Source organism: Tinamus guttatus, unplaced genomic scaffold (assembly GCF_059628265.1).
Source record: "Tinamus guttatus ecotype Peru unplaced genomic scaffold, ASM5962826v1 Tinamus_guttatus_pri_ptg000450l, whole genome shotgun sequence".
NCBI classification, from domain to species: Eukaryota; Metazoa; Chordata; class Aves; order Tinamiformes; family Tinamidae; genus Tinamus; species Tinamus guttatus.
Window position 1 is genome coordinate 854,775 of NW_028288984.1, and position 26,682 is coordinate 881,456.

At 35.2% G+C, this 26,682-nt stretch overlaps 1 protein-coding gene across 1 annotated transcript in view; it reads left to right on the forward strand.

Moving 5' to 3' along the window:
• Positions 1–26,682, forward strand: part of CNTLN (centlein) — a 175,239-nt gene that overhangs the window by 97,961 nt on the left and 50,596 nt on the right. The window contains exons 13-18 of the mRNA XM_088532025.1: positions 5,472–5,521; positions 10,684–10,775; positions 13,160–13,680; positions 16,288–16,462; positions 19,148–19,241; positions 19,909–20,132. Coding sequence (XP_088388151.1) covers positions 5,472–5,521; positions 10,684–10,775; positions 13,160–13,680; positions 16,288–16,462; positions 19,148–19,241; positions 19,909–20,132 — 1,156 coding nt within the window. The remainder of the gene's footprint in view (positions 1–5,471; positions 5,522–10,683; positions 10,776–13,159; positions 13,681–16,287; positions 16,463–19,147; positions 19,242–19,908; positions 20,133–26,682) is intronic.

The following is a 26,682-nucleotide window of genomic DNA, read 5'->3' on the forward strand; positions in this document are numbered from 1 at the left end:
ATGGTTCCCTTCTCATGTAATCTAGAATTTCTGAAGATATTGCTAGCCTGAAATGTGCCTTCTTAAAAGAGAATTAATAGAGAAAATCTAAATAAGTATTTTTGGATAGGCTATATTGTCAGAAGCTCTCTCTCTCTCTCTTTTTTTTTTTTTGGGGGGGCCATATTTTAGAGCCAAATAAGAAAACAAATTTTGCCAGAGTTACTTAGAGTCAGTGTGCAGGAAACTCAAGGTAATGAGACCTTTTCAGTTAAGCTTATGGGTAAAAACCAGTACATCAGACTTTAACCATGTGATTCTTACTAGGCTTTGAAGCCTTTTAAGTCACTTACCCCCACCTGATGGGCTATCATTTGAAATGAGCAAAGCTGCTAGAAAAAATGAAGATTCTGAGTATAAATAAGAGCAAGGCATTTTATGAAAGAAGTCCTAAACTTTGCATTCTTTTTTAATTAATTTAATTTTATTAAATTAATTACACACAGACTGCAAAACCAATCTTTTTCTTCTTTTTCTTTTTTTTTTTTTTTTTTCTTCTCCCTTCTCACGAAATCATCCTGAGCAGGAAAATATTCATGGGAGCAGAATACATATTTTTAATAAGAATTTGAGTTCAGGTAATAGATACAGGATTGCATGCTTTTGTTCTTAAATTTGGAAGAAGAAAAACATGTGCACCATTCTTAGTCTTGACACCTATGTTATCAAAGTTGTTGAGGCTTTAAGAAGTTTTTAGGGTGCATTTTTCAGATACACAGTCTTACACAGACTCTAGAAACGCAGATTATTTAATAACCAGGACTGAAAACCTTTTCTCAAACAAATCAGAAAATAGGAAAAAAGATTTATTTTGAAAAGGTTTTTCTACCTTTTTAGGGAAACAAACACACTGATAGAAATACACCATTGTAAGGAGTGCATCTAGACACTGGCTGAGCAATAATTAGTTTTAACACTGCAAGCTTTTTGAAGAAGTGGATCACTGTGTTAGTAATGCTGCTGCAGATACGAGTTAAGACTTTGAATTTAATGAAACTTAATCAAGTTTAACTGAGTGATTACTTACTTTCTTTTCATCTAGATTGCTAATAGGTATTCCTAGTAATGAATGTCTTTTGCCTAAGGTTATTCATCTATACAGATAGAGGATGCTTTATGCAAATTTTGAAAGACTATTCTGAGCATTTTTTCTTGCTTTTCAAACACATTGAAATTACAGTTAACGTCTCAGTGCTACAATTCTAAAAAAGCTTATCTACAGTGTTCTGGACTTCAGATCCACTGGTAGGGGTTACCTGTTCCACAATCAGTGTAGAATATTGTATGAACTCTTAGTGCTCTTCATTTACAGTTTGATGGTCGTAGTGCAGTGTTTGTTTCCAGTCCAATCTGTATTGTTTAAAATTATATAATAGGTGCCTCTCTTGTGAAAGCTGAATTAGATAGTAGCGTGCACCGTGTGTGACACAGACTTTAAGATGTAGTAGCAGCCTCTGATTTCATCAATAAAAGTGCAGAGGTAAGAATTCATTGTGAGCAGATAGTTAGCAATTTATACTCACAGCTAAGTTTGATTCTTTTTTTAAAACCATATTTCTATTTATTCAAATCCCGTAACTACTTGAATTGTGGTTCAATGATTCATTTTCCTTTAAATATACAGAGAAAAGCCCTTTTTTCTTATTTTTTGTTTGTTTGTCTGCAGCCTTTCTTTAGAGCTCTACATTGCTATATGCATGCAATTTAGAATTTTCACTTTTATTATCTTTTGTTGTCACTTTCATTGTCCAGTATTCCCAATCAGGTTTTTCTATTCTCAGTTTTTTTTTCCTGCTTCATCAAGTTTGGCTGGAGGACTACATAGTTTTCCAAGAAAACAACACAAAAACTTAAATACAACCTTAAAATTTACAATTTTAGTTAGAAAAAGCAGAAAATAGAAGAAAAAACCTTTTTCTTTAGAAATGTTAACTAAAACTTCATATCTTGTATATGTATACTCTTTGCTCAAGCAAAAAAAAAAATTCATTTAAAAAAGAGAACTATAAAATATTATGCTTGTCAAAGAAATATTTTTGTGGGGGGAAGTGGTTGTTGCACATCATTATGAAACATATGAAATTTATGGAGCAAAAATGTTATAAGCACAGTGATAATAAAATTAGTGTAGTGCATTGTAAGTCTTGGATTTTATTAATGCATATTGATATTGTACTTTGTCTTTAAAATCACTCATTCTAGGGAAACCTTCAACTCCCTTCAACTCCCAGCAATTTTACTGGCAAAGCATGGAGGAGGCATGTACTAATCTTCAAAGACTTCTTTCAGTTTCTATGCCTCAAGCTGACTGTAAAGTCATCTATTACTAGAAAAACTTTCCAGAGGAACTACCTTTATGCTGCAGAAATATTCTCAAAGATTCCCTCACACCTTCAGTTTGTCTTGGATCCTTTCAAATGCCATAAACAGAATATCCTTTGCTCAGCACTTGTTAAATCAAACACAAGATTTTCACTGCACAAAATATTGCCTTTTCAGTTAATATCAGAACCAAAAGAGTCTTATTTCAGCTATTGATGTGTTAGTTGAAAATAAACCATGCAAAAAAGAACTATGTGAGTACATACTTGTCTTAATTATCTTAATTACAGCCAGTATTAGCTGTGCCTTCTAAAGTAGTGTTACAGCCTCTTACTCACAGTATTTGAACTTTGAGACTGCTATTCTGACTCTCTAGCTCCGGTATTTTTCTACACTGCCACCCAGAGAGTTTGTCTTAGGTTCCCTGAGTAGAAGTATTGCAGAAGCAATCTTTCCTTCATTCTTGGTGAAAGCAGATGGAGATCAGGATGAAACAGACAGAGAAAGTACACACGTTCATGTGGCGGGCAGTGAACTTCAAGAATTTGCCTCCACAGCAGGTTGTGGAAGCAAAAATTATCTGTGAGTGCAAAAAGATCACATGGATCAGATGGATTCAGGAAGTCTGTAAGTGGCTATGGAAAAGCAGAAAGCCTAGAAGTCCAGTGCCAGCGTGAGCTCTCCTCTCCCAGTTGCTGAAGGAGTAAAAGGGGAAGGGACTGCAGAAGCAGTTAGTCACAGAATCACAGAATGGCTGAGGTTGGAAGGGGCCTCTAGAGATCTTTTAGTCCAAACTCCCTCCTCTAGCAGGGACACCTAGAGCACGTGGCACAGGGTGGCACCCTGGTGGGTTTGGAACAAGTCAAACTAACAAGTCAAATAGAAAGCAAATGAAAATAGCTATTAAAGATAATTTTTCCGTTTACTTCTGACCTGTGTTTTTTGGACACTTAATATAGGTTAATGCTAATGAACTAGGTATCATCTCTGTATACAGTACTGGAAAAGGAGTAATTTGGTTTCACTGTCCAAGCAGTGGTTGAAAAACATCAATAATCACAGACTCACAGAATGGTTGAGGTTGGAAGGGACCTCTAGAGATCATCTCGTCCAACCCCCCTGCTCCAGCAGGGACACCCAGAGCACGTGGCACAGGGTGGAAGATCTTCAGAGAAGGAGACTCCACAGCCTCTCTGGGCAGCCTGTTCCAGGGCTCTGTCACCCTCACAGTGAAGAAGTTCTTCCTTGCATGGAGGTGGAACTTCCTGTGTTTCAACTTGTACCCATTAGCCCTTGTCCTGTCACTGGCCACCACGGAGAAGAGTTCGGCCCCATCCTCCCTGCATTCTCCCCTCAAGTATTTGTACATATTGATAAGTTCCCCTCTCGAACTTCTCTTCTCCAAGCTAAACAGGCCCTGCTCGCTTAGTCTTTCCTCATACGATGGATGCTCCAGTCCCTTAATCATCTTTGTTGCTCTATGCTGAATCCTCTCTAGAAGTTCCACATCCCTCTTGTACTGTGCGCTGTTCCTGAACGGCATCTCCTTCTCTGCTGGAAGCAGAACACTGGTGGTGGGTGGACTCAGCATTGGCCTCACTCAGTGAGGCTATTCTAACATTCATCCAAAGCATTTAATAGCTGTGTGGATTGCACTTATATTGCACATTACACTTTCTTGTTTAAGCTAATTTGATACATTATATTAGTTGGAGGCTGTTTCACAGCCAAATGAATTTCTTTGGAAGTACTAATAAAATATTAAGATTATAAAACATTATTCCTGTACTTATTTCATGTTATTTCTCTAATATCATATATCTTTCACCATTCTAAAAGATTCCTGTATGTACATGTTAACTTTTTCTAGAAGTCTTGTACAATAGTTGTCTTATTGTTACACAGCTACTGTGTAAGGAGGCAGCTTATAAATATGTCTATGTGTATAAATATTTATGTAAATATACATTCATTCAAAGAATGTCCTTAATGCTGAGAAGTGAGATTTTCAGAAGATTTCAAGAACTAAGCATTATAAAACAATCTTAATTCACGCCCTTGCACTCATGTTTTGTTCAATGGAGACTTTAATAACAGAATTAATAAAGAATGTCTTTCTGAAGGAATGTTTTGTCCTTCAGTGCATGGAGTGAACCTGGTATGAGGGGCAATCTGGACAACGCAGAGAAAGGCCGTTGTCATCTGTGTTCTAGAAGCTGCAGATGGTTGGTGCCTGGAGACTGAAAGAAGAACAAAGAAAGTCAATCTGTGAATGTAGCAGCTAGTTAATGCTCTAAATAGCTAGTATCCCATGTCATGCAGAGCCAGTTACTTGAACTTTTCACATACGTTTCACTTTCTGTGTACTTTATGTGCAACTGTAGAGTATAAATTGCAGTGTTTAGAGTTAGAGCTCAGAGACACATCAAACATACATTGTGCTGTAAAATATAGTGTATACTGAAAAGGTCGTTGTGTCTCAGATTAACCCCTTTCCTTAAAGGAAAATACCGTAGCAGGTATTTTGACCTGTGTTTCTGAGTGCCTGAGAGGGATTTTGTAAAACTAAATTTCCTGCAATGCAGTTAAATGCTACTGTTTGGAGTACTATAGAAGAGGCTAATGGGGAGATTAGTAATCCACCCTTCAGAACATAACTAGAATAATATGCATGAGTATTGGCTACTAGACTGTATTTTTAACAAAATCTGCATATATGCCTATTCTGTGTTGCAAGATTCTAGGCGAAAATATTTGGGGATCTTCTTGCTTAAACAGCATGCCAGGATATAATTAAAGAATAATTAAAGATTATTGGCATGTAAAGATTTTATGAGAAAACAGCAGTATAATTGGACCATATTCAAGTAGCATTCTTTAACTCTAGTGTCTGAATTTTGTAAATTATTTTCTTTAATCAGTTGTTGTGCTGAAGATTTGATGAAATATGCTAAGAGCTGACTACTTAGAAAACTAGCTCCTGAGTGTTGACATTTTCTTCCTCAGTAATATTTGATTTTAAAATTTATTTTTTTAATTAATTTTATCGGTTTTACTGGTATGTGTGATTGTTCTGTCATTCTTACTTTTACTTATTTCCTCTTCCACAGACTAAATCTTGAAGAAGAATTGGATCAGATGAAAGTACAGCACTCTATGGGTGAGCTTACAATTCAGGACTTTAATTTTGTTTGCAACAAACATGCTATGTAGACAAGTTTTCCACATGCCTAATAAATCAATTATAATTTTGATATGTACACCTGCTATAAAATACACTATTATATACATATGAATTATTTATTTGCAGTATACTGTATGATATGTGTAAAATTATTTTAGTTATTTTTGTTATGATTAAAATATGCATGCATATATATATACAAAAAGTTTATATGTTTATGAATCTTTCTGTAGAGCCTGAAATGGTTCTTGCAGTAGTGCAGTGCAGCAATACAAAACTCACATGCTGATCCAGACCTCTCTTTTTAATGCTAATCTCAAAAGTATGTGGAACTAAATGAAAATCAATATAGTGGAATCTTCAGTGGAATTAATATAGTGGAATCAATACAGTGGAGTCCTTGTAAGAATTGTTCTTGAATATATTCTTTTATATGTTTTATATATTTCTACAGTCTGTAGAAAGCTGATGGTAAAGTGAGTCATTGCCAGTGACATAGGTGATGATTGGTTGCTGCGGTCCCCATCACTCCTCTGATCCTTCATAGTATTTGCTGTTTCTCAATCACCTGGCAAAAGTAGTCAAGAGTGGATAGGTACAGCAGGGTGTCAGATCTGTGGTGAATTGCTTGTGCTCAGTATTTTCCAGGGGCAGGGAGTAGAAGGAGACTTTGAGGAATTCCTGTTAAAGACAGATGTTTATGGCAATAAAGCCTTCCTCTTGTTTATCTCCGCCTCCCCCTGCCTTTTTTTTTTCTTGGCTCTTATCTTTTATGTGATAATATTGGCCAGTTTCATGAAAAAAAAATAAAAAGAAAAATTTTTCCCTTTCTTGAAACTCATTTTACAGTTGCTATAAAAACAAGTGGTAAATACCCAGCTGCTGATGATAGAAAATTACTATTTTATTTTGTTACTCATGTCTTACTTTTATTGCCCCAGAGAGAGTTGAAGGAAACTAGTGAAGATTTCACGTGCTGATTTTAAAAATCATCTCTGTTTTTGCTAATTTGGTCAGTCTTTGTAGAGATACAAGTGGAAGATCGACCAGTAGTGAGTAGTTGGGTGCTGAGCCCATGTGCTTCCAAAAAACAGTAATACCTGTGGAGGTATTACCTGTGGAGGTAAATATGGCCCTTGCCATATTTAGTGCTTTGGTGCTGTTTCCTATAGCATCCTGATGGGGAAGCACCAGAAGCGTGCGTTAGATGAGTGGACAGTGGCACGTATCGAGGACTGGCCGTAATTTATGGTCACCGTCAAATCCAGATCAAAATAGTAAGTGTGACTAGGTAGCTTTCTGCATCAGGAAGACCAGAGACATTTGGTGAGATCCAGTTGAATTGTCAAAGAAAATCACTGAAGAAGTTTTCAAAGATACAGATGATTGTTATGTTTTGTGAAAATGGGAAACTCCAAAGGCTGCAACACTCTGTTGAGGAAATGGCTATTTGTATGAGACAGGTGAGACTGCACGGGCTGTGTCAGGTGGAGTTCCTGGGCCGAGCTGTTCGTTTCTTAGCATCCATCAGAACTCTTGTAGAAACTGTGTAAGCCTTCATCTCTTACGAGAAAGTGGAAAGTGACTGTTTTGCTTCCAAGAAGTTTCTTTTCAATAGGTTTAGGCTTTGTAGCTCTTCAACATTGGCTGGTAGAATTTAAAAATAATGCTTAAAGAAAAGCAAGCTTTGCTTCTGTCATTCGCAGCTTATGTCCGTGTCAGCTCAGTTGTCTGAGATGGGTCTCTATTGTCCGGGAAGATTATTTTTCAATATTCTTTTGATCCAAAAGTTAGCATCACTAGTCATACCATGTTGAAGATAAGAACGTGCTGACAGACAGACGCTCATATATTTTCCTCCAGAAATTAAAAATTTGGTCCGTGTAGTCACATTCAGAAAAATGGCTAGTGTCTCTTACTCAAGCAAATTATTTGTTCCTCTACCTCTTATGAGAGATTGTTCCGAGACCTCCTTAGTGGTTAGAATCCTTTCAAATCTCCCGAATTCCCAGCCTGTGGATAAGAACAGCCTCCCTTTCTTCTGGTTGTTGCAGTTTATCCGGGTGTAGCTCGTCTTTGGGAACCCGGAGCTGGTAACTTGGGAGCCTTCAGTGCCACCTCCTATCTGTAAGGGCAAACTTTACCTGCTGTATTCTGGAGACTAAAGTGTCGTCCTGTTAACCATTTATATGTAGGGTTTGTTATAAGACTGGCGGATATATCTGCTCATATTTTATTTATCTTTTTTCTTTGCCGAAGAAAGATGTCCTGATAGTAAACCACAGTATCACGGTTCAAATACTGTTTTGGCAGCCATATCAAGACACCTCATAATCAGATTTTGTGACTATTAATTAGAAATTAATTGCTGTGTTCTAAAGATGGCAGTTAATGATTTCTCGGTGGAACAGTGTCATGGAGCAAGTGGTGGTCGGGATGAGTGACACAATGCACTTCACTTGTGTGAAAGAAACAGTAATAGGTTTTATTGATATGAACAATGATTTCACAGGATTCTGTGGCAGATCATTTATTATTTACTTCATGGGGTATAATAAATACACAGAATTATCAAGGATACCCTCCCATTGAGTCACGGGGTTCAGGACCCCCCTGCTTTCCAAATTCCTTCTGAGAGGAGCCTGGGTGCAGTTGAATCCAATCCTTTCCCAGACCTGGTCAACAGTTTATGTCTAAGGGATTTGTGCACAGTTATGTCAGCAAAGTGAGAAAGAGAGCGTAGTCACCTACCATGAATCTGTTAGGATCTGGCAAGGATCTCTTAGCCCCAAAGAGCGTCCTTGAGAGGTGACCCTGCCCAAGGGGAGATCCCGGCGTGCAGCTCACTGTCATGCAAGGAGAGCTCAATGGGATTCCGGGCTGTCTCCATACTTATGGGATAAGATGGTTGTCTTAAAGTCTTTCTTCCATTTTGGATGGCTCTTAGCTGGTGTATGCATGATAGCCTTATCTCCCCATCAGGATGCAGCCATCAGGACTGCTATTGATGGTTAATGTGTGAGTGGGGGAAGAAATCAAGGAGGCAGCCACCAGGATCAGATGATGTGGTGGTTAACACCTGACCAGGGCTACGTGTGAGAAGTCAGACTGGGCTGGGAAGGAGCACACCCGTCACAGGCAGAGCTATAGTTATATAAGACCATCATAATTTGCTGACTGAAGATTGTTTATTTAATGACTTGTGGCTTTGTTCCTTGAGGGAGAACTTGATATTTTTTATGTAGGTATATGATGGATAGAGAATATGTCTTGCTGAGTAGACTGGTATGATGAATCATTCTGCTGTCACAGGCAGACCTACAGTTATAGGCAGTGCTGTTTCATTGCCTCCCTGACCAAATCCTCTCAACAATCACATAACAGCTGGGGCAGGAGAGTGGGTTGAATAGGCCGATTATTTTGTATTTGTTAGAAAGGCTTACACATACTGGCCTATGGCTTTTCATTATGTCACTTCTGATTTCTATATTAATGTAGAAGATGTAGAGATCTTCCTTAGTTCCTATTTTGCAGGAATTGTTTTTGTATTATTTATTCTGTGGTTATAATATGTTTATTTATAGATACAGTTGTAAATTATATTTTAATATATCCACATAATAAATGTAGCACCTTTGTGCTTTGATCAGTTTCTTGACTATGGGAAATCATTTTTTGTTTCAGTAGTGCACTGTAAATGCTGATATAAAACCTACAACAGGCATTCAAATGAGTGAATATTTAGAAAAAGATGAAAAGCGTGTTCATATTATCTTTGTGTGTTACTTAAAGAACTCTGTAAATGTATGCAGTACCACTGTGCTGGGGGACTGTACTCTCAAATAACATGGGAACTAACATATTAATATCAAGGTAAAGGTACATATTCCCCAGATGCATAGTTTTACCTTTTTCAGCTTTTATTATCTTTAGAATAGTGTTCCATTTATTTCGTGAATACAGAAGTATTAATTGGCCATGACATGTTCCAAAGACAAAAGAAAGGTCTAATTCACTCTAACAAACTTGTTAGTCACTGTTTATATCAAGAGGATTGTGAATCTACAGAGAGTAACACTGTTTTCTTCTACATTTGCTTTGTTTAAAAATCAAAAGTTTTTAAGTGACCTGCAGTGTCATCTTATAGTTTGAAATAATACTTCTAAAACAGAGCTTCATCTTGTAATACAGATGTTTATCCCTTAAGATTAATTCTTTTAGTTAATTGAGGGGAGCTGAAGAGGAGAAGAAAAGTGAATATTTGACGTTTCTACACTACTGTATGTTTTTGTTCTTGAAGACAGCATATCAAATTTAATAAAAAGATGTTCTGAGGTTTGTAATTGCTCTTTTCTTAGTGCACAGTCAGAGACTGCTAAGCTCTCAGTTTAAATATGAGTACAATATTTTTTACTTTTGGTTTACTTGATCTGGTATTACTGCTATGTGTTTTGGTAGAATCCTTTACTATGAATAAAACAAATTTTTAGCTTGTTTTCTCTATGAGATTTTTAGTGCTTAAAGTGTGTGATGGTGCATAGAGCCATGCTCACACTCATTAATTGTTTCAATTTCTAATTGTTATGAATTCACAACACTGGAATGGAACGATTTGTGTGATTTATCTGGTGAAGTACATGATCTTTCACTTAACAGAAAAGGGGTTTAAAGTTTTCAACCATCCTAATTCTGTTACTGTTTGCTTTGTTCACCAATCACTCTGATCCTCCTAGCAGGGGACAAGACCTGGAGAACAAAACTGGTAGTGACTGTGTAGATAAAAAGGCAATGAATCCTGCTTTTAAGGCGTAGAGGGAATAGTCTATAAAAGAATAAAAATGGGAATGAAAGTACAGCGTCTTTAACCTGCAGATCTATTGTGCCTTTGAAAAGCTTGTACTCTGGAAAAAAAATACTGTGATGCTACAAAGATTCATAATTATGTGACAGAAGACTTTGAAAAGAGGTCGCTCTTTAGAAACTGACCAAAAGGCTTGACAAGAAAATAGACCACAGTCTAAATAATTGAGAAAGTAAAGAATGCATTTCCATACGATGTCTAAGTATTGTTTTATTGAAGTAGTGGCTGTCATAAAATATTATTTATTTTCTGATGAAAGTGCATTATTTTCTGATAGAGCTACTTTCTAAAGTTGGTGAAGATGAAGGGATCAAGAACAGTACTCCAAAGAAAAATGCAAAAGAGATTTCGGATCAGACATTACAGAAGGTAAGGTATCAGCTCCAGCATGTTAATCTAAATTTTAACATGAATCAGATGTACAAGTTAGAACTCATGAATCTAAGCCATGATACTCCTTTCATATGTCAAAAATATGGGCTCTCCAAATTGTGTCAAAAATCAATTATGGTGCAGTACCTGTTGATGCATCATGGGACAAACATGGTTAATGTCAGAGTAAATTAATAGTACGTTAACAGATAAAACGTCAGAAACCAACAAATTATCTAAATTAAGAACAACATATGGTTAGCATTTACCACCTTTAAGTTCAGAAATATTCATTTATTTTGCTGAATATTTAACTTTATGTTATCAGGAGTTAATCTCCATGGATATTTTCTACAGGATAAAATTGATGTATGAGTGATAAATTTATCTACTATATTTACATTTTAGAACAACAATGTAAGTTCAAACATTTTTGCATATGTGAGTTTATCATTTTTAAAAAATAGTACAGTATGTGTTCTTAGCAAATATTATATGTATTGAACTTTTACTTCTCAGCATTCTACAAGTTTTATTTTCTACAGCTACAAAGTATTCTTAACTAGTTGCTGTTCTTACAGATGTATTTATTACTCCGAAGTAGTTTAGTATTTTAACAGGTGTTCACTTAAGAGGGCTCGCTTGTATTTTACCATATGTTTGTTTGTTACAATGAAAAGACATTTTTCAAACAGTGTTACACCTTTTGTTTGTCATTTTGCTAAACAGTGTTTGTGTTAATTACTTATAAGTCCTTAAAAGCATGCTTAAACTGAATGAACACAAATCTATAACTTTGAATGTCAGTTTGGGTATGCCTGTTTATTTTGTATTTGTGAATTAACTTGTAGGAAGTACGGTAATTTACAGCAGATGATGTGATTGCATATACTTCTAACACTTGCCATATGGTCAGGCAATGAAGACTGTCATCTCGTTATTACTGAATGACAAACATCGTGTTAAAATAATAACACACAGAATAGGAAATGCTCACATTCATTTATCTTAAGGTAGAGTGAGTAATTGAAATAATTTGAATGCTACCATCTGAAATGTCACACAGTTTACACTTGGTTATCATCTATGTTTCAGAACCATAATTTTGTTTGCCAGGTACTACATAATTTTTATCTCTATGGATCTATGGAGTTATGATGGTACCTTAGGGATAAGTGTAGAACCTATTCATTGTTTGTTTTTTTCCAACTGTCATAAATGTCTTTAAGTACTAGCGAAGGCAAAAGGTTGCTTCTAAGGAGCTAAGAAATAGGAACAGAATCTCCGCTCATAAAGGTTGCTAAAGAAAGGTATTCTCTATCTTTATCAGTGGGGAGGTAAGTACAAACTGTTATTCTAATAATAAATTGCTGTTTCACTGAAGTATTTGGCAAAATCCTTTCTCTTCCTTTTTTCACCCACTAAGTCTGTTTAACCATAACACAACATCTCTTTACTGTGAGGGCTGTGAATTTCCCACAAAGAAGATAGTAATGGAAAAATATTCATATTAAAGATTTATCGTCCAACTCCTCCACAACTTTATATGAAGAGGTTTGAGCATCTATTGCCATAATTGTTCTTGATTTTAAGACTTCACTTTTCTGAATCAAGCTCATAGTACACATTTTGCAAATCATTCCATAAGTTTTAAACAACCGATATGCAGTAGTCAAAAAAAAAAAGCTTTTTTTGAAAAAAAAATGTTTTCAATGTCAAAGTTTTGGGGCTTCAGTTTGTTTTTTACAATGCTGTGAAGGCATAGATTGGCCTTATAGGACAAGATAAGTAATTTGATGTGGATTCATGCATAAGCTCGCATAGAGGTTATGCTGAGCTGGGGTAAATTTGCCCTTTCTGTGGTAGCTAAAAATGCAGTGTTCTTTAGTTGCTGAGCTTCTGGTGTCTCTTACTATGAACTTTTCTTTATTTTTTTTGAACGTGGAATTAAGATTTAATTTGTGTATTTAAAATGTGAAAGAACTTGTAGTTTTATATATCTAGGGCAAAAATTTCTATATTTAAAAATAGCTTTTCTTCTGAAAATGTTTTTTTAAATTGATTTAGTATCTATAACCAAATCAATGATAAACTCAAGATACATCAGGAAGGTTCATTTGCATACTTAAACTTCTGTGTCACTTTGCCTCGAATTTTAACTTCTTTCACCATCTGCCTTTTGTTCAACAGCTGTATTATTGCAGTTAAAATGTATTCATCTGCAGTGTGTTAGAATCATTTCTAAATTAAGGTCTTTAGATGACTTTTGTCCTTGTACTTAATGAAAAAATATTTCAATATAATAAATACATTTTAAAACATAGTTTTTTCTTTTTTCTTCTTTCTAATAAGCTAAAATTGACTGCTTGTATTTTTGTTAGGTACATCAACTAGAAAGAAGATTCAGAAGTATTGGAGGGGAATTAAAGAAACTGAGAGAAGTAAATAAAGAGTTGCTGAAGGACAAAAGTGATTTGAAAGCATCTTTGGAAGTGCAAAAAGAAAATGCAGACCTCAGAGAAAGAGAACTGGAAAACCTGCGTAAGGGAATTTGTGAAACAAAAAAAGACAAAGCAGAACTCCAGGTAGTGGTTGATGAGCAGGAAAGAGAAGTTGTCTTTCTGAAGAGGCAAGTGGCGGAAGCCAACAGATTGAGAAATGAAAATGAAGATTTGCTGAGTCAAGTGCAGGAACTGAAGTGTTTGCTGGATGAAGCCAAAGCACTGGCAACCTGTGGGCAATGTAATTGCAAAATAACAGGCAGCAAGGTTAAATTAAAAGCAGCCAGGAAAAAGAGCTCTTTGGGACATCATGGAGCTTTTCTCAAACAGTCCATCAAGGTTATGAGTAATGTATTTGAGAACTTCAGTAAGGACGACTGGGAGGATATGAGTGAAAGCAGGTACGGCTCTCATTAACTTAGCTCTGTAGAGGGGACACTGTGCATATGTAAAACACTAGCAAATGGAGATTGAATTTCAACTACTGTTGATTTGGTATTCAAAAAAAATACTGTCAGATCCTTTGAAATATCTTGGGAGGTCTTGTTCTGAGCTTATTGACTGAAATTTGCATGCAAAATTAGCCACAACTGCATGAGTATTTGAATAGGTGCCAGGAAACCCAAAAGAAGGCAATGCTTGATTTCTTCCAGTGATGCTATTTTCATGCAGTCATGAGGCTTGAAATTGACAGTTTGGCAGGTTGATTTAATTTGCTGGCCCTTTGCATATTCACCACTGACAGCTAAGGATTCCCAGGCAAGCCTACTAAGTCGGTTTAGTTATCTTGTGACATGCCGACCCGGGAGGAGAAACATTTCTTCCCCTTAATTTAGTTAGATAAATTTTGAATGACCCATTTCAGCTTGCTAGCAGATGTCTACAAGCTGTTTAACGTCCTTTAAATTAAGAACCATCCACACTAATTATTTCATGTATGTTTTATGCACAGTCATTGTACTAACTTTAATTGAATGATGGTTAAAAATTAGTTCTTTAAAGGTAATTGTTACTGCCGAGAGTCCCAATCATGAGTCACAAGCTCCTCAGAAAATAGTGCTAGCAAGATTCATAAATGTTTAGAATTTTTGCTTCTGCGCATCAATATGCTTGAAAAGGCAGTAGTAAACCCCTAGTGAATGAGTTACACGGCTCTTATTTCTATACTTTGCCCTAAGAGGCGTGAGAGGTGGTTTCTCAAGCCTCTATCTGCCTGAAAAAAATAAAGAAGCTGACAAAGACTAAAGAAAATGTATCTTCTTTGCAGGCTTTGCATTTACTTTGTTTTGTCTTATGGAGCAAATCACTTAGTTTCACTGTTTCTCTCCTTGCAAAATAAGGGGCCAAGAATACATAGTTTATGTGCAAAATATCTTGAGAGAGAAAATATTTTTTAAGTACCTAGTAACTTATTAGTTACTATCAGTAATATCAACTTTGTTTGCCTTTCTGTTTTATTTAAAGCATGTCTAATTTTACAAAGAAGTATTGTTTCAGTTAGTGAGCTTTTTGTCTAATTTGCTCTGCTTTGCTTTTTAAAAATTAGTTTGAGCAAATAAGCTGCCGTTGAAAGCCTCGTTCAAAATGAAGTGAAAAGTGACTGCATGCCTTCAACTGTTGTGGCTAGCCATAGACATTACTTAGGCATAATTATGCCATTGTCAGGTTAGGAAATTTTTATAGTAAAAGAGTGAAACATTTTTGAAGATGATATTTCAAGATGTCAATCTCGGCATTAGGAAAATTAGTTCGCTTATTTTCCTCTACTCCTTATCGATACTGTTCTTTATCAGTAATAGATGGCTCTGAGTTCCTAGATTCAGGCCTTTCATTTTCTAGACAAAAGAAAATTCCTTGAAAACATTCAGATGAGAGAAACATGCACATAGTTAACAATCTCTCTGTGCTACTGTAGGACCTTCGAAACATTACATTGCCTTCTCTGTTCCTTGCAAGCCATTAAGACCTACCAAAGTACCAGGACAGGTTTTGGAAAGTATAAACACATTCCTATTGATCTCTCCTCTTCAGTTTGAGGCCATTTCTTTAGTTAAGTCAGACATGGGTCTGACCTGTTGATATTTATCAGTGCAATGTTACTGAACTCAGTTGTGCCTTTGAAAATGTTTTGGTTTAAAAAATAACAAATCAAAGGTATCTTCAGCCAACTGATTTCTCACCTTAACTCTGGTTGCAAAAATGATGAGTAATTTTTGTTGGTACATGAGTCCAAGGCCTGTTTTCATAGACTTCTCTGAATATGGACTTGATGATCTTCAAGGTCTTTTCCAACCATAATGATTCTATGATTCTGTATCAGAAAAAAAAAAAAAAGGGAGAAAGGCAGAGAACTCCTGAAAGTTAAGAGCACATTCATTGTTTATCATCAGATAGCAGTTTTAGGGAGGGCTTTAAAGTAGAACATACATTTCAGAACTAGTTCCCTAGCTTTCGGGAGCTAGGAGATCTCCAAAAAGTAGCTAGATAGAGATTTCACTGAAGTGTAACTTCCAAGTTCGTCCTAGTCAACAGCATAAATAAAGTTCAACTGAAACAAAATGTTACTCAGTTAAATATAAATACTCTGTATTTGTTGTTCTGTTAGCACAGATCAAAATGAAATAGAAACTTGATATATACTTATGAGCTATTCACAGAATATGGACGTACTACCAACTATTTTTTTTCAAATGTGTAATTTGCATGCTGTAACAAAAGCCTGGTTCTTTGAGAGGTAGCTATTAGCTTAGTACTCCAAGCAGTGTACACTGTATCCCCTTTCGTATTTGATAAGGCATTTTGAAATTTCACCTTTTATCATATTTGTAAATACCTATTGAATGAGCCAAATGAATATCACCTGGGTTATATTTTAGTTTCTTTGTTAAAATAGTTCTGCTGCTTGTGGTCTTTTCTTCCTGGTCACTTAATGACTTTTTGAAACTTTTAACTGTCATCACTAACTTTTAACTTTGTTTTCTTTTGTTTTCCCAAATGTGCTGTTCTAGTGACTCTGAAATACCAACTTCTGAGTGTTTGGGAACAGTGATTATGGAAACCATGGAAAATATTGATTCACTGACAGACAGGACTAAACAACAGGAGAAAAAACAAATAAAAGAAAGCCAGATGCTTTGCAACAGGTCTTATTTAAAAGGCAAAAGTCAGCGATATAATAAAAAGGTATATTGTAACTTGTTTTGTTCTGTTATACAAAGGATTGATACTTAGTAGTATATATGATGACTACTATTACCATATCACTGAACTTGACTCTCATTGTCACCAGAAAAGAAAATCTTGTGCTTTCAGATACTCATTGAGTAGAGTTGCAATATCATTTAGGATTTCCGGAACAGTGGCTGCAAAAGTATTTGGAGGGAGTACCAGGAGTTCAAAAGCTAACTAAAATATTTAAAGCTGCTGTAAACTAGTCCTGTTGTCTTCCAGTCCAAGCAAAGAATGCCACAGCCACCCTATTAAACTCCCTCTCAATCAGATAAGACAAAAAGAACAGGGTGACCTAGCTCATAGCAAGAGATCAGCAAGATCCTCCTTCCTTCCAGCAAAATTCTCACTCATGAATCAACTATCAACACTTTCCAGATTGGTGTAAGCAGAGGATTGTCCCCAGCTTGGCAAGATGCTTTTTGCTCCAGTTCTGCCCAAGAGATTCTGTCTAGAGGAAAGTGTGCTGCTAAGTTTCTTTAGGGCAGTGACACTATTTACATTCATTGTCTGGGAAGAAAATCCCTTGACTAACTCCAAGTATCTATGTGCTATTCTCTTGCAGAACAGGGCCAGCTAGTTTCTTCCCAGGTCTTGAAAGCCTCCATACAATTGGTACAACTCGTTTTTGGACAAGTGAATAGTGTCTAATGCACCTCTTCTGGTGATTGCCTAATAAATCACTTTGCAGCATGGAATTTAGAATGCAAGCAGATATTGATATTTCTCAATTTGCAAAACAATACTGAAACATCACTTTACAGAATTTGCAGCTAGTTTTCAAACAGCACTAAATTATATGCTGTAATATAGTAAAAAACTTGAAAACATCAGATTTTCATAGTCATCCTCCACAGTTTGAAAGTAAATAAAGCCTCTCTGGTCTTGCAAAACAAGTTTTGTTTGGAAGGATCTGCAACCATCTCTGGGTGTAGAATAGAGAGTAAGAGCAGGTGCAAGGGTATATGTGAAACTAGTGTCATGTGCTATTGTCTCCTTCCACTCCCCAGTGAGAATGTAATTGGCAGAGCATCTCAGAGACTCCTCTGTCTCTTGCCTACTAGTACCTATATGGCCAGTACCTCTTTGCTCGCATTAAGCCATGTAGGGATTTGAGCTCTGTTCTTAAGGGAAAAGACAGATACATTATTTTATCATACAGGCTGTAGGACTTGCAGCATCCAGAAGCATCACAAGTTGTCTTAAGAAACCAAATATGCTTAAGCAGATATATTGTTGCAGAAAAAGCACTTGAAAATAAGGTAAGAGGATGAAAGATGGCAAAATTTTAGCATTCATGGTTCTTGGTGTTCCCTGCTTTGATGCAGTACTGTGAAGAGCACCAGTATACCAATATCACCAAAAATCTCCAATTGCTCCTGAGGGGATCACTCCAATTGGGTAGTGGTATGTAAAGAGAGGTACGTAAAGGAAGGCCAGAGAAGCTCCTAAAGTGCAACCTACTAAGTCCTGAGCCACATCTAGTGTTAGACATAAGATCACTCATTGGCACAAATGCTTTGCCCCATATGAAGTTATTGTCAATATGTGTTATCAGCAGAGTTACTGCGTATATGCTTAGAGTTGTTGCCTGGAATGGAGATTTTAAATACAGTTGTGGTTGTTTTGGTCATCAACATTAGAGAATGCCATCATTAGAGAATGCCATTCTCTAGTAAATTATCACCATCTCAACAAAAATGGTATTGGATAACCAGCATCAGTCATCTAGACATGCCCTTCAGTTTTTGTAGAGTCCTCTGACCATGGAGGAAAAAACATAACTGATTAAGAGCTTTTAATCATCGTTAAAATTGATCGTTACTATTTTAGTTATTTCCAGAAATATGTAATACGTTATCAGCATAGAAATTAGGAGCTGAAGGCTTTAAAAATCATTTGAACCGTGGAGAATTCCGAAACGGTAACTTTCAAAATACTCTGGGATTTGAGAGCCAGGAAACTACTAATTTCATTTTGGAGTCAGGCGTGCTCTGGCCATTTTCATTTTACAGATTACAAGGAGCATTGTTCTTAAGCGTCTGCTTGTGCCAGTTGAACATTTGATAGGTTCAGGGAACATCATATTTTTCAAATGGAGACAGATAATTTAAAATGCATGCAGGTGATTCTTGTTAAACTCAGTGCAGACACAGAAGTTATAAGTATGTTCAAGTGTATGACCATGATGTATATTCAAGATATTTATTCATATATCTTCCAGGTAAGACTCATTGTGTAAACTGATCTTTCTCCTTAGGAAATGATTATTCTGTTTTTTACTATAGTATCTTGAAAAAAAAAAGGAGTACACATCATCCTTTTCCTAATAATAAATTCATACTTTATTTAAAAAGAAATGCAGGCATTAATGACTGACTATTTTGCATTTGAGGTTCTTTCAAAATGTTGTTTTCCTGCACCTGCATGCACCTGGAGCTCATACATTTGATGGGAGAGGCAGAAATTTGTACTCAGTCTGTTATTGTAGAACTGCTTTTCACATTGTAATTCAATAGATTTTTTTTTTATATATTTCTGGAAGCAATTTTTGATGCTTCGGTCCAAAGTGGGAAACTTAAGAGTTTTGTGTTGGATGTGTCAGGAAAGCTAAGCTTCATGCTATCATTTTTTTTTTAGGGTCATTCACAAAATAAGGACGAAGGAAACAGGCATTCCAAAAGGAAGAAGATCTACTATCTCATAACAGCTCATCCATCAGTTCTAAACAAAGGTAGGAATAAATATGTATTTTTGGCAAGTTCATAAAGATTGGCAAAGCATTTCTGCTTGGTTTTCCAGTACCTGTGCTGTGATTCTGCAAAAACCCAGCTATTTGCTGTTGCAGGATTTGCCTGACAAAATTATAAAATTTATGTGGACAAGTTTTCAAATATTTACTTTTTATTTTAGAATGAAATCATTATACAAAAAGTGACTGTCAAACCACATCTTTTCGCTCTCTTAAGGTATATTCTATTTTAATTAAGCTCTGTGTGTTGAAATTGCTGACTAATTCGGCTTTTTGGTACTTTTGTTCTTGTTTGTCCTTTATTACAAACACAGCACTAGACAAAATAATGTAGATTTGGCTTAGACCTTAAAAAATCTGTTCACAGACACTGAAATCTTTGCTTCTGGTAGTGCTCCAGGTAGAAACCTGAGCCACAATACAAATATGTGTTCAGTTTGCCATGTTGGTACTTAGAAAAGGAAGAACACCAAACATTTATAAGTCAACTGAATTAATTTATTAGTTTGCTCACTGAGAAGTATGCATATGATGTTCTACAGAAATATTGCAGAGGCTAGAACAGTGTTCTGAATGGCCAAAATAAAATAAAAATGTTATCCTATCCATGATGATCTGTCATTTTAAAAGCATCGCATTTTATGTTTAGTGAACAGAGAAAAAAGGAGAAATACCATAGTTCAGAGACCAGGCTACTCTGCTGCTCTGTTGCGGGAAAGAATTAAGTCATTGCAGCAGCAGGTAGCTGTTCTACAAAATGAAAAAAAGACAGCAGTATCTTCTTCAAAAGAACTTAAAGAAGCCAATGAAAAACTAGCAGCCCAGCTACATTTGGCTGATCAAAGACTTCAAACTTGTAAACAGACCATACAGGTAAACACTTTTCATTATGGTGTCTTATGAGGTTCAGATTAATTTCTACTTTGTTCTATGGAATTATGAAAAGGTTGAGTGTTTTGTTAGGATTTTCTTTGTCAGTTACCATGTTATGATCAAAATTATAAAATGTCATCAACATGTTCTATATAAGATTCTTAACCAGTTGTTATCTATAAATTTTATTTGAGGGGCTTGCTTTACTGTTGTATCATTCCAGTTGATTAATCCTTCTGTGAAAGATTTTCACATGGATATTTTACTGACATTCAAATGAAGGAGGGAAACCCTACTGTAAGTTTGTGGTTGGTTGCATCTCTGGTAACTTTCCTGAGCTTCTGCTCATCCACATGACCTGGCACTCATTCTTATCAGAAGAGCAGCCAGCTTTGGAGAAACCAGCTGCCTCCAGGCGTGGAATGTTCAGGGCAACTGGAGTTTCCGTCCAAAGGTCTCTCAAACTATATCTGTTTAAACCCAGCCTTTCCTGTCTAGGTGAAAAGCTAGAAAACAAGATCTGTGAAACCTAAACCTGCTAAAGTGTTAGGTTAACTGCTCAAAAAATACCAACTTCCTTCTTTACTTTAGCATTCATTGCTGTTTATTCTTTTCCTGTACTATTGTTTCTTTCTTGTTTTCCCTGTGCTTGTAGATATACGTATATATATATTCTTTTTTTTTTTTTTGTCTCTGCATGTGTTAATCTATATGCAGCTCCTCAGCTGGAATTCTTTTCTATTCGTACTGTAGTGATTGGCCTGCCCTTTATAGAGCTGAATCAACAAACACTTTTGCAGTAAGTGTCTCCTGTTGGTCACACACACATCCTGCTTCCAGAATTATAGTGCTACAACAGATGGACTTGCTGGAAGGAGGCAGACATTAAAAAAGAAATCAAATCCCCTCCTCCTCAAAGTTCTCTGCATTTCCCTCATTGCACAGAAGGCAGAAGCAGTATCAGGAGCAGCACTTTTCACTTTCTTAGGGCTGGGGAGCTGCTAATTTCTAGAGAAGGAAAAACCTCATTTCTGTACCTCATTTTGCATAACTATATAGAGTTAATGAATTGTTCAAAAGGAGTTTCCAAGGTCATTGGAACCAAAGGAGATCTCCCTATTTCATGATCAATATCATAATGCAAAGTTTCATAGATTGTATAAACTTCACAGACAGTTGTATATGTGATTTGAGTTGAATATTCTGCTTTCTCAGACTTCTTCATGACTTACTTTCTTAGAATTCTGTAGGTGTGCATAGGAGAGCAATGTTAAAACTAGTGTGAAAAGGGTAATTATCACAATATAGTGCTTAATAAAAAAAGTCAAAAAAGACAGTATTTACATGAAAATAGTTGCTGCTATAGTATAAGGCACTTACTCAAAAGTGAAATATTATGTCTCAAAACCAAACCAGTTTTCTTTCACTGTTTCCGAAAAGTAAAAAGAAAAGTTGTTCTGAAAAAAACAATGTTTTTTGGTGACTGGTCTATTTGAAGGGTGGTGCATTCTAAGCAAAAATAAATAAATGGTGTTGCAGGTACTCAAGGAAAAATCTGTATTAGGCATGCACATTTTTTTCCTTCTCAGCAACCAATTCAAATTCCCTTTTTTACAACTAATTACTCTTCAGGTGCCATGGTAGTGCTACCAAGTGGGAAATTTTAAGCAGAGGCTTGGGCTACTTGCCAAGTGGAAATTAAGGAGGTAAAGAACCTCCACAGTCACTGCAGGGTACATGCACATTTTAGAGAGAGAACCATGGCTCAGACAGATCAAATGACTTGGGTTTTTTTTGTGTGTTTTGTAAGAAATATTTAGTAGCAGGGAAGTTTTAAGATATTGTAAGGGAAATAACATTTAAAAAACACTCTTTTTCACTACTAAGAATATCAGTAAGTTCTTATTTTTCCACTGTTATTTTAGATTCTGCAATTTTCTTGAACAGATAGTGGGGGAAAAAAAGGGAAAAAATGTAGAAAAGTAGAAGATTGAAATAATACCCAGATTCAGGGAGAGAGAAGCTCTTTAACATTGTCAGCTTTGTGAATATCTAAATATAAATTTACATATGTAATCATAATGGTCCTGAGTAACCTTACATTAAGAACAAATTCACGGTTGTGGGTTAATTTACATGTAGTGTTCTAGCAAATGTGAATATTAACATCATGGATTTGGACAACACGATTGTATTGCCTGAATTTAGATAAAGACATAAATCCTTCAACAGACCAGGACAGATGTTTACATGGTGAGTCCTTCTTTATAATCCCTAAGGAATCTAATGCTGGAAGATCAACTGTGGATTTGAGATTTAAATGTTCCAGATGTTCATTTTGAACCAGACTTTGCAGTCCATACAACCTAAGGATTGGCTGTTGATTTTCAGATTACCTTTACCTATGTACTTTCATGTGTTTCTATTGAAGACTCAGCGTGTATATATATATATATATATATGTATGTCAGTCATATGTATATGTGTGTGGATGTTTGTCTAATGTAGGAATTGTCTGTCTAATTTAGACAAACATTAAGATTTCTGGATTTTAAGTTCTTATTTTATAAACTCATTGCAGAAATGTAGATCTCTTGCTTTTTTTTATGCTTTTTTTCAAAAAGCAATTTTGTGCATATTTTTGCAAAATGACTGTAAAGTGACTGCACATGTGAGAATCAAAGCTTGCATTCTCTAAGGATTCCCGTCGACACTGAGTCAAGACCGTCTGTTCAGAAGTACAGTAGTTACATTTTGCAATCAGTGTAGAAATCACAGCTGGAGTTGATACTTAATGTAGAACCAAAGGGATTTAATATTTCTGTAGTTTCTAAGAAAAATGTCAGACAGGAATTTATTGAAAATATTCAGGAAAACTTTTTTTCTAAGATTTATTCCCCCCTCTACTAATTTCTATCACTGGGTGGCTGCTCACAGAAGCATATTTATTGCATTTGGCTGAGTAATGATAATTGCTTTTGTGCAGTAGGGTTGTTATTCAGTTCAGACTAAGTATACTGAATACAAAAAAAAAAGTATGGAACAAAAAAAGAAAATGATATTGCAATATAAGTAAATCCACTGCTCAAAAGTACCATAGGATCTTTTACAACAGTTCTTCAGAGTTTTTAACATGGTGCTACAGGAAGAGCTGCACTTCTTAATGGTTCTCATTAGGAATCTGCAGAGTTCTGTTAGCAAAGTGCCTATGTAAAGTCTGCTTCAGCAGGGTAACTGAATCTCAGAGAATGGGAATAAACCAACCAGTCAGCTACAGACAGATCCATCACAGGGTAATGGGGAGGTTAAGGTGACGCTTCAGATGCATTCTTGTAAATTTCTAGCTAGTTTATTGTTGAAATGAATCTTTTTCTTTTAAGATGTAGCTGTAGCTCAGATAGAGATCTCTCAAAACTTCAACCATTCAGTTTTCTTAGATTTCTTAGAGGAACTATTATTTTCTGGACTCCTATTGTGCCTTTAAAATAAAGTTTGTTTCTCAAACGTATGTTGATTTGGTGGATTATCTCAAAATTAGGAAGGGGTAAACATAAAAAGCAAAAGAGAATATGGCTACAGAAGGCCTCTTATTCTTCAAAGTTTGTCTGTGTTTGTAATTTTCTCTGCATATTCTTTTGACTATCTTAAGTTGACTGAATAGCTTAGAATTCAGGGCTGCATCTTCCAGTTCAGCACCGAAGCTTAGCTCTTACTGTGGTATCCAGATATGAATATCACTATAAATTTAATTGCAGTAAATGCAGTGGCAGTGAAAAAGAGAATGGACATCAGGTCAGACACACTGTAAATAACTGACTCTAACAGTATCATTTACAACAAGATCTCATCTTGAATCTAGTTTTCTTAAAGAGATTTTTAAATAGTCATACTTTTTCATTGTATTATTTTAAAGATGTTGTTTGTATGAGGTTAGTTTTAAGCTTGTGTTTGTCTTAAAAGAATATTTGAGGAATAATCTTGAAATTTTGAAATATAATTTCTTTTAATTCTGCTGTAGTAAGTGAAAAAAGTTAAAACATGCTTTGGGAATTTCTTCAGTTTTGTTCTAAGGAATTGTGTGTGGCTTTTTTTTTTTTTTTTTGGTTATTAAATCATTGTCCAGTTAGATATTTTCTGAAAACATTTATACACATATCCTGGTTATATCTTTTTGTGTGCATGGAAATCTATGAACATTCTGGAACATTTCAGGGTTTTTTTATTTTTATTAAATTCATGAGGAAACCTAAGCATTTCGGGTCATCTTTTCTAAGTTACATAGCTATGTTGTTCTCCCTTCCAATAACATAAAAAGGTGTTTTTCATGATGTCTGTCAGACGGTAATAATCATACATACAGAATATGAGAATGATAAATTTTAGTAGAATATTTTATAAGAATTAAAATTCTGCCAACTTAAAATTAAGCATATAAAGTATATCTTAATGAAAGATTATCCCAGAGATTTACTGCTTAGGGGTATATGCTGGAATTCTGATTTCTATATATAGAAATCTAAGTATAAAATAGTATTGCTATAGTGGTCTAATAAATTCTAATAAATGAAATGCGAAAAGAAATCAGTAAAAATTATATGTTTTTCTGCCCTTCTTGACAATACCCCTTTCTTTCAGAGCAAACTTCAGTCTGGAATGTCTTGGTTTTTCCCTCATAGAAATCAAAATAAATAATAAAAAAAAAATCGAAATATATCCTATTTAGCACAAGATAATCACAGAATTATATTAAACTGTTTAGGAAAAAAAAATGCTTCCAAAAACAAAGCAAGGAAAAATGTATTTTCTTGCTCCCCCCCAGCCCTTCACCTTTGTAAGCCCACAGATTTGGGGCTTTCCTTTCCTAACTGCTTTGAATAAGAGTAGTGTTTTTTAATTTGCAGGAGCTGTGACATTTGGGCAGAATAGTTATAACAAAATAAAGATTTAAAAATACATATTTTTAAAGTAAAAATGTATTTTTCTTTTCTACTTCAGTTAAATTAAAACAGAATTGAAGAAGCCAAGCAAAAGGGGAGGAACTGTGATAACCTAGTGGTGATGAAATACTTTCTGACCTTTGTAGAGTTTGCAAGGACAGTCTAGGACAGGAAAGGTTGGACTAATTGAACTAAACTGTGTACCAGTATGAGACGGAAGTCCTCTCAAAATTGGTTTGTATGTAAATGCCATGTTTTTTTCTCATATTGCATGTGTGTATAGAGAGACTTCTTTGCAGTTACAGAAGATAATTGAAAGTTTGGACCACACGCTCAGTTAATATATTCTTCAAAGTCATCCTTTCTGAACCTAGCCACTGTGTTACAGACTTAAATCGCAATATTACTAATATCCTGGAAAAATTATCTGTAATGTATTTCAAACTACGATTTTATGTTCAGACATTAAAGTTCAAAATCTGAAGCTTATGTGTAGTTTTTGAAGGCACTGAATTGACAATATTGAGCAGGAAAGGTTAAGATGCATTATAAATTAGTGAGATTTGGTTTTGCTAGAGCTTTGCTGAGCCTAGTAAATTGAAAATCAGCAAGGATCTCAGACTTATGAAGAGTGAAAATGAGGACAGATAATATTATGTTACTCTATGAGAATGAAATTCACCTCTTTTCAATTCCCATCTAAAATTCTGCCTAGAAATTTTTCCCTTGATAAACTAATGATCCAGTATTACCACTGACATAAAATATTTCTCAAGTTTTAGTTTTTTACTCTAATGGAAGAGTCCATTTTGAACATAAAATGAAGAATTGCTAAATGGCGTATGTGAAAGTAACTGTCCTTTTTAAATGTGTGTACTCAAAACAAAATCATGGCTATTCATAGCAGTTTACTGCACCAAAAACTTAGCACATTCTTAAGTCAGTTCCTGTTACAGAATTACACTGTAAAATGTATTTATCATGAAACCATGATTTCATTACAAAATAAAAATAAAACAAAATACCCTTTACATTTCTATTGATCTCTGAAGAAAAATTACAATAGACATGTTGAATTTATTGATGAACAATGGTTGAAGTACATTGCATGTAGGAAATGAATCTCATTCATAAATTAAAGAGAATGGTTGGCAAGAACTAGAACTGAGATCTGTATTATCTTCATGTCAGAATGAACTAAGTTGGAGACTGGATAAATTGTGAAGAAAAAAATATTGGTACTGCATAGAGATCATAGAATATAACCAATACAATATTGTTTGTATTTTCACAATGTGTAGAAATCCAAAAAATATAATCCTAGGAAGTAAAAGAAGAAAAAAACATTTCTATTGTTAGGATTTCTATTTTCTTGTAAGGTTATAAATAGTGATAGTATATATACATGTATGTATGTAAGTGTGATAATACTGCAGTAGGATATACTTGTATGTGCATTACAGTAAACACTGAAAGATTTGATCTGTAATTTTGTTTTATAGATTTCACGTAGCATAGAGCTTATTTTTCTTCTTTCTCATGATTCACTAATCATCTTTTCTTGTATAGTGAATCTTATTATTAGACCAAAAAGCTAGAAGTCATTTCATATC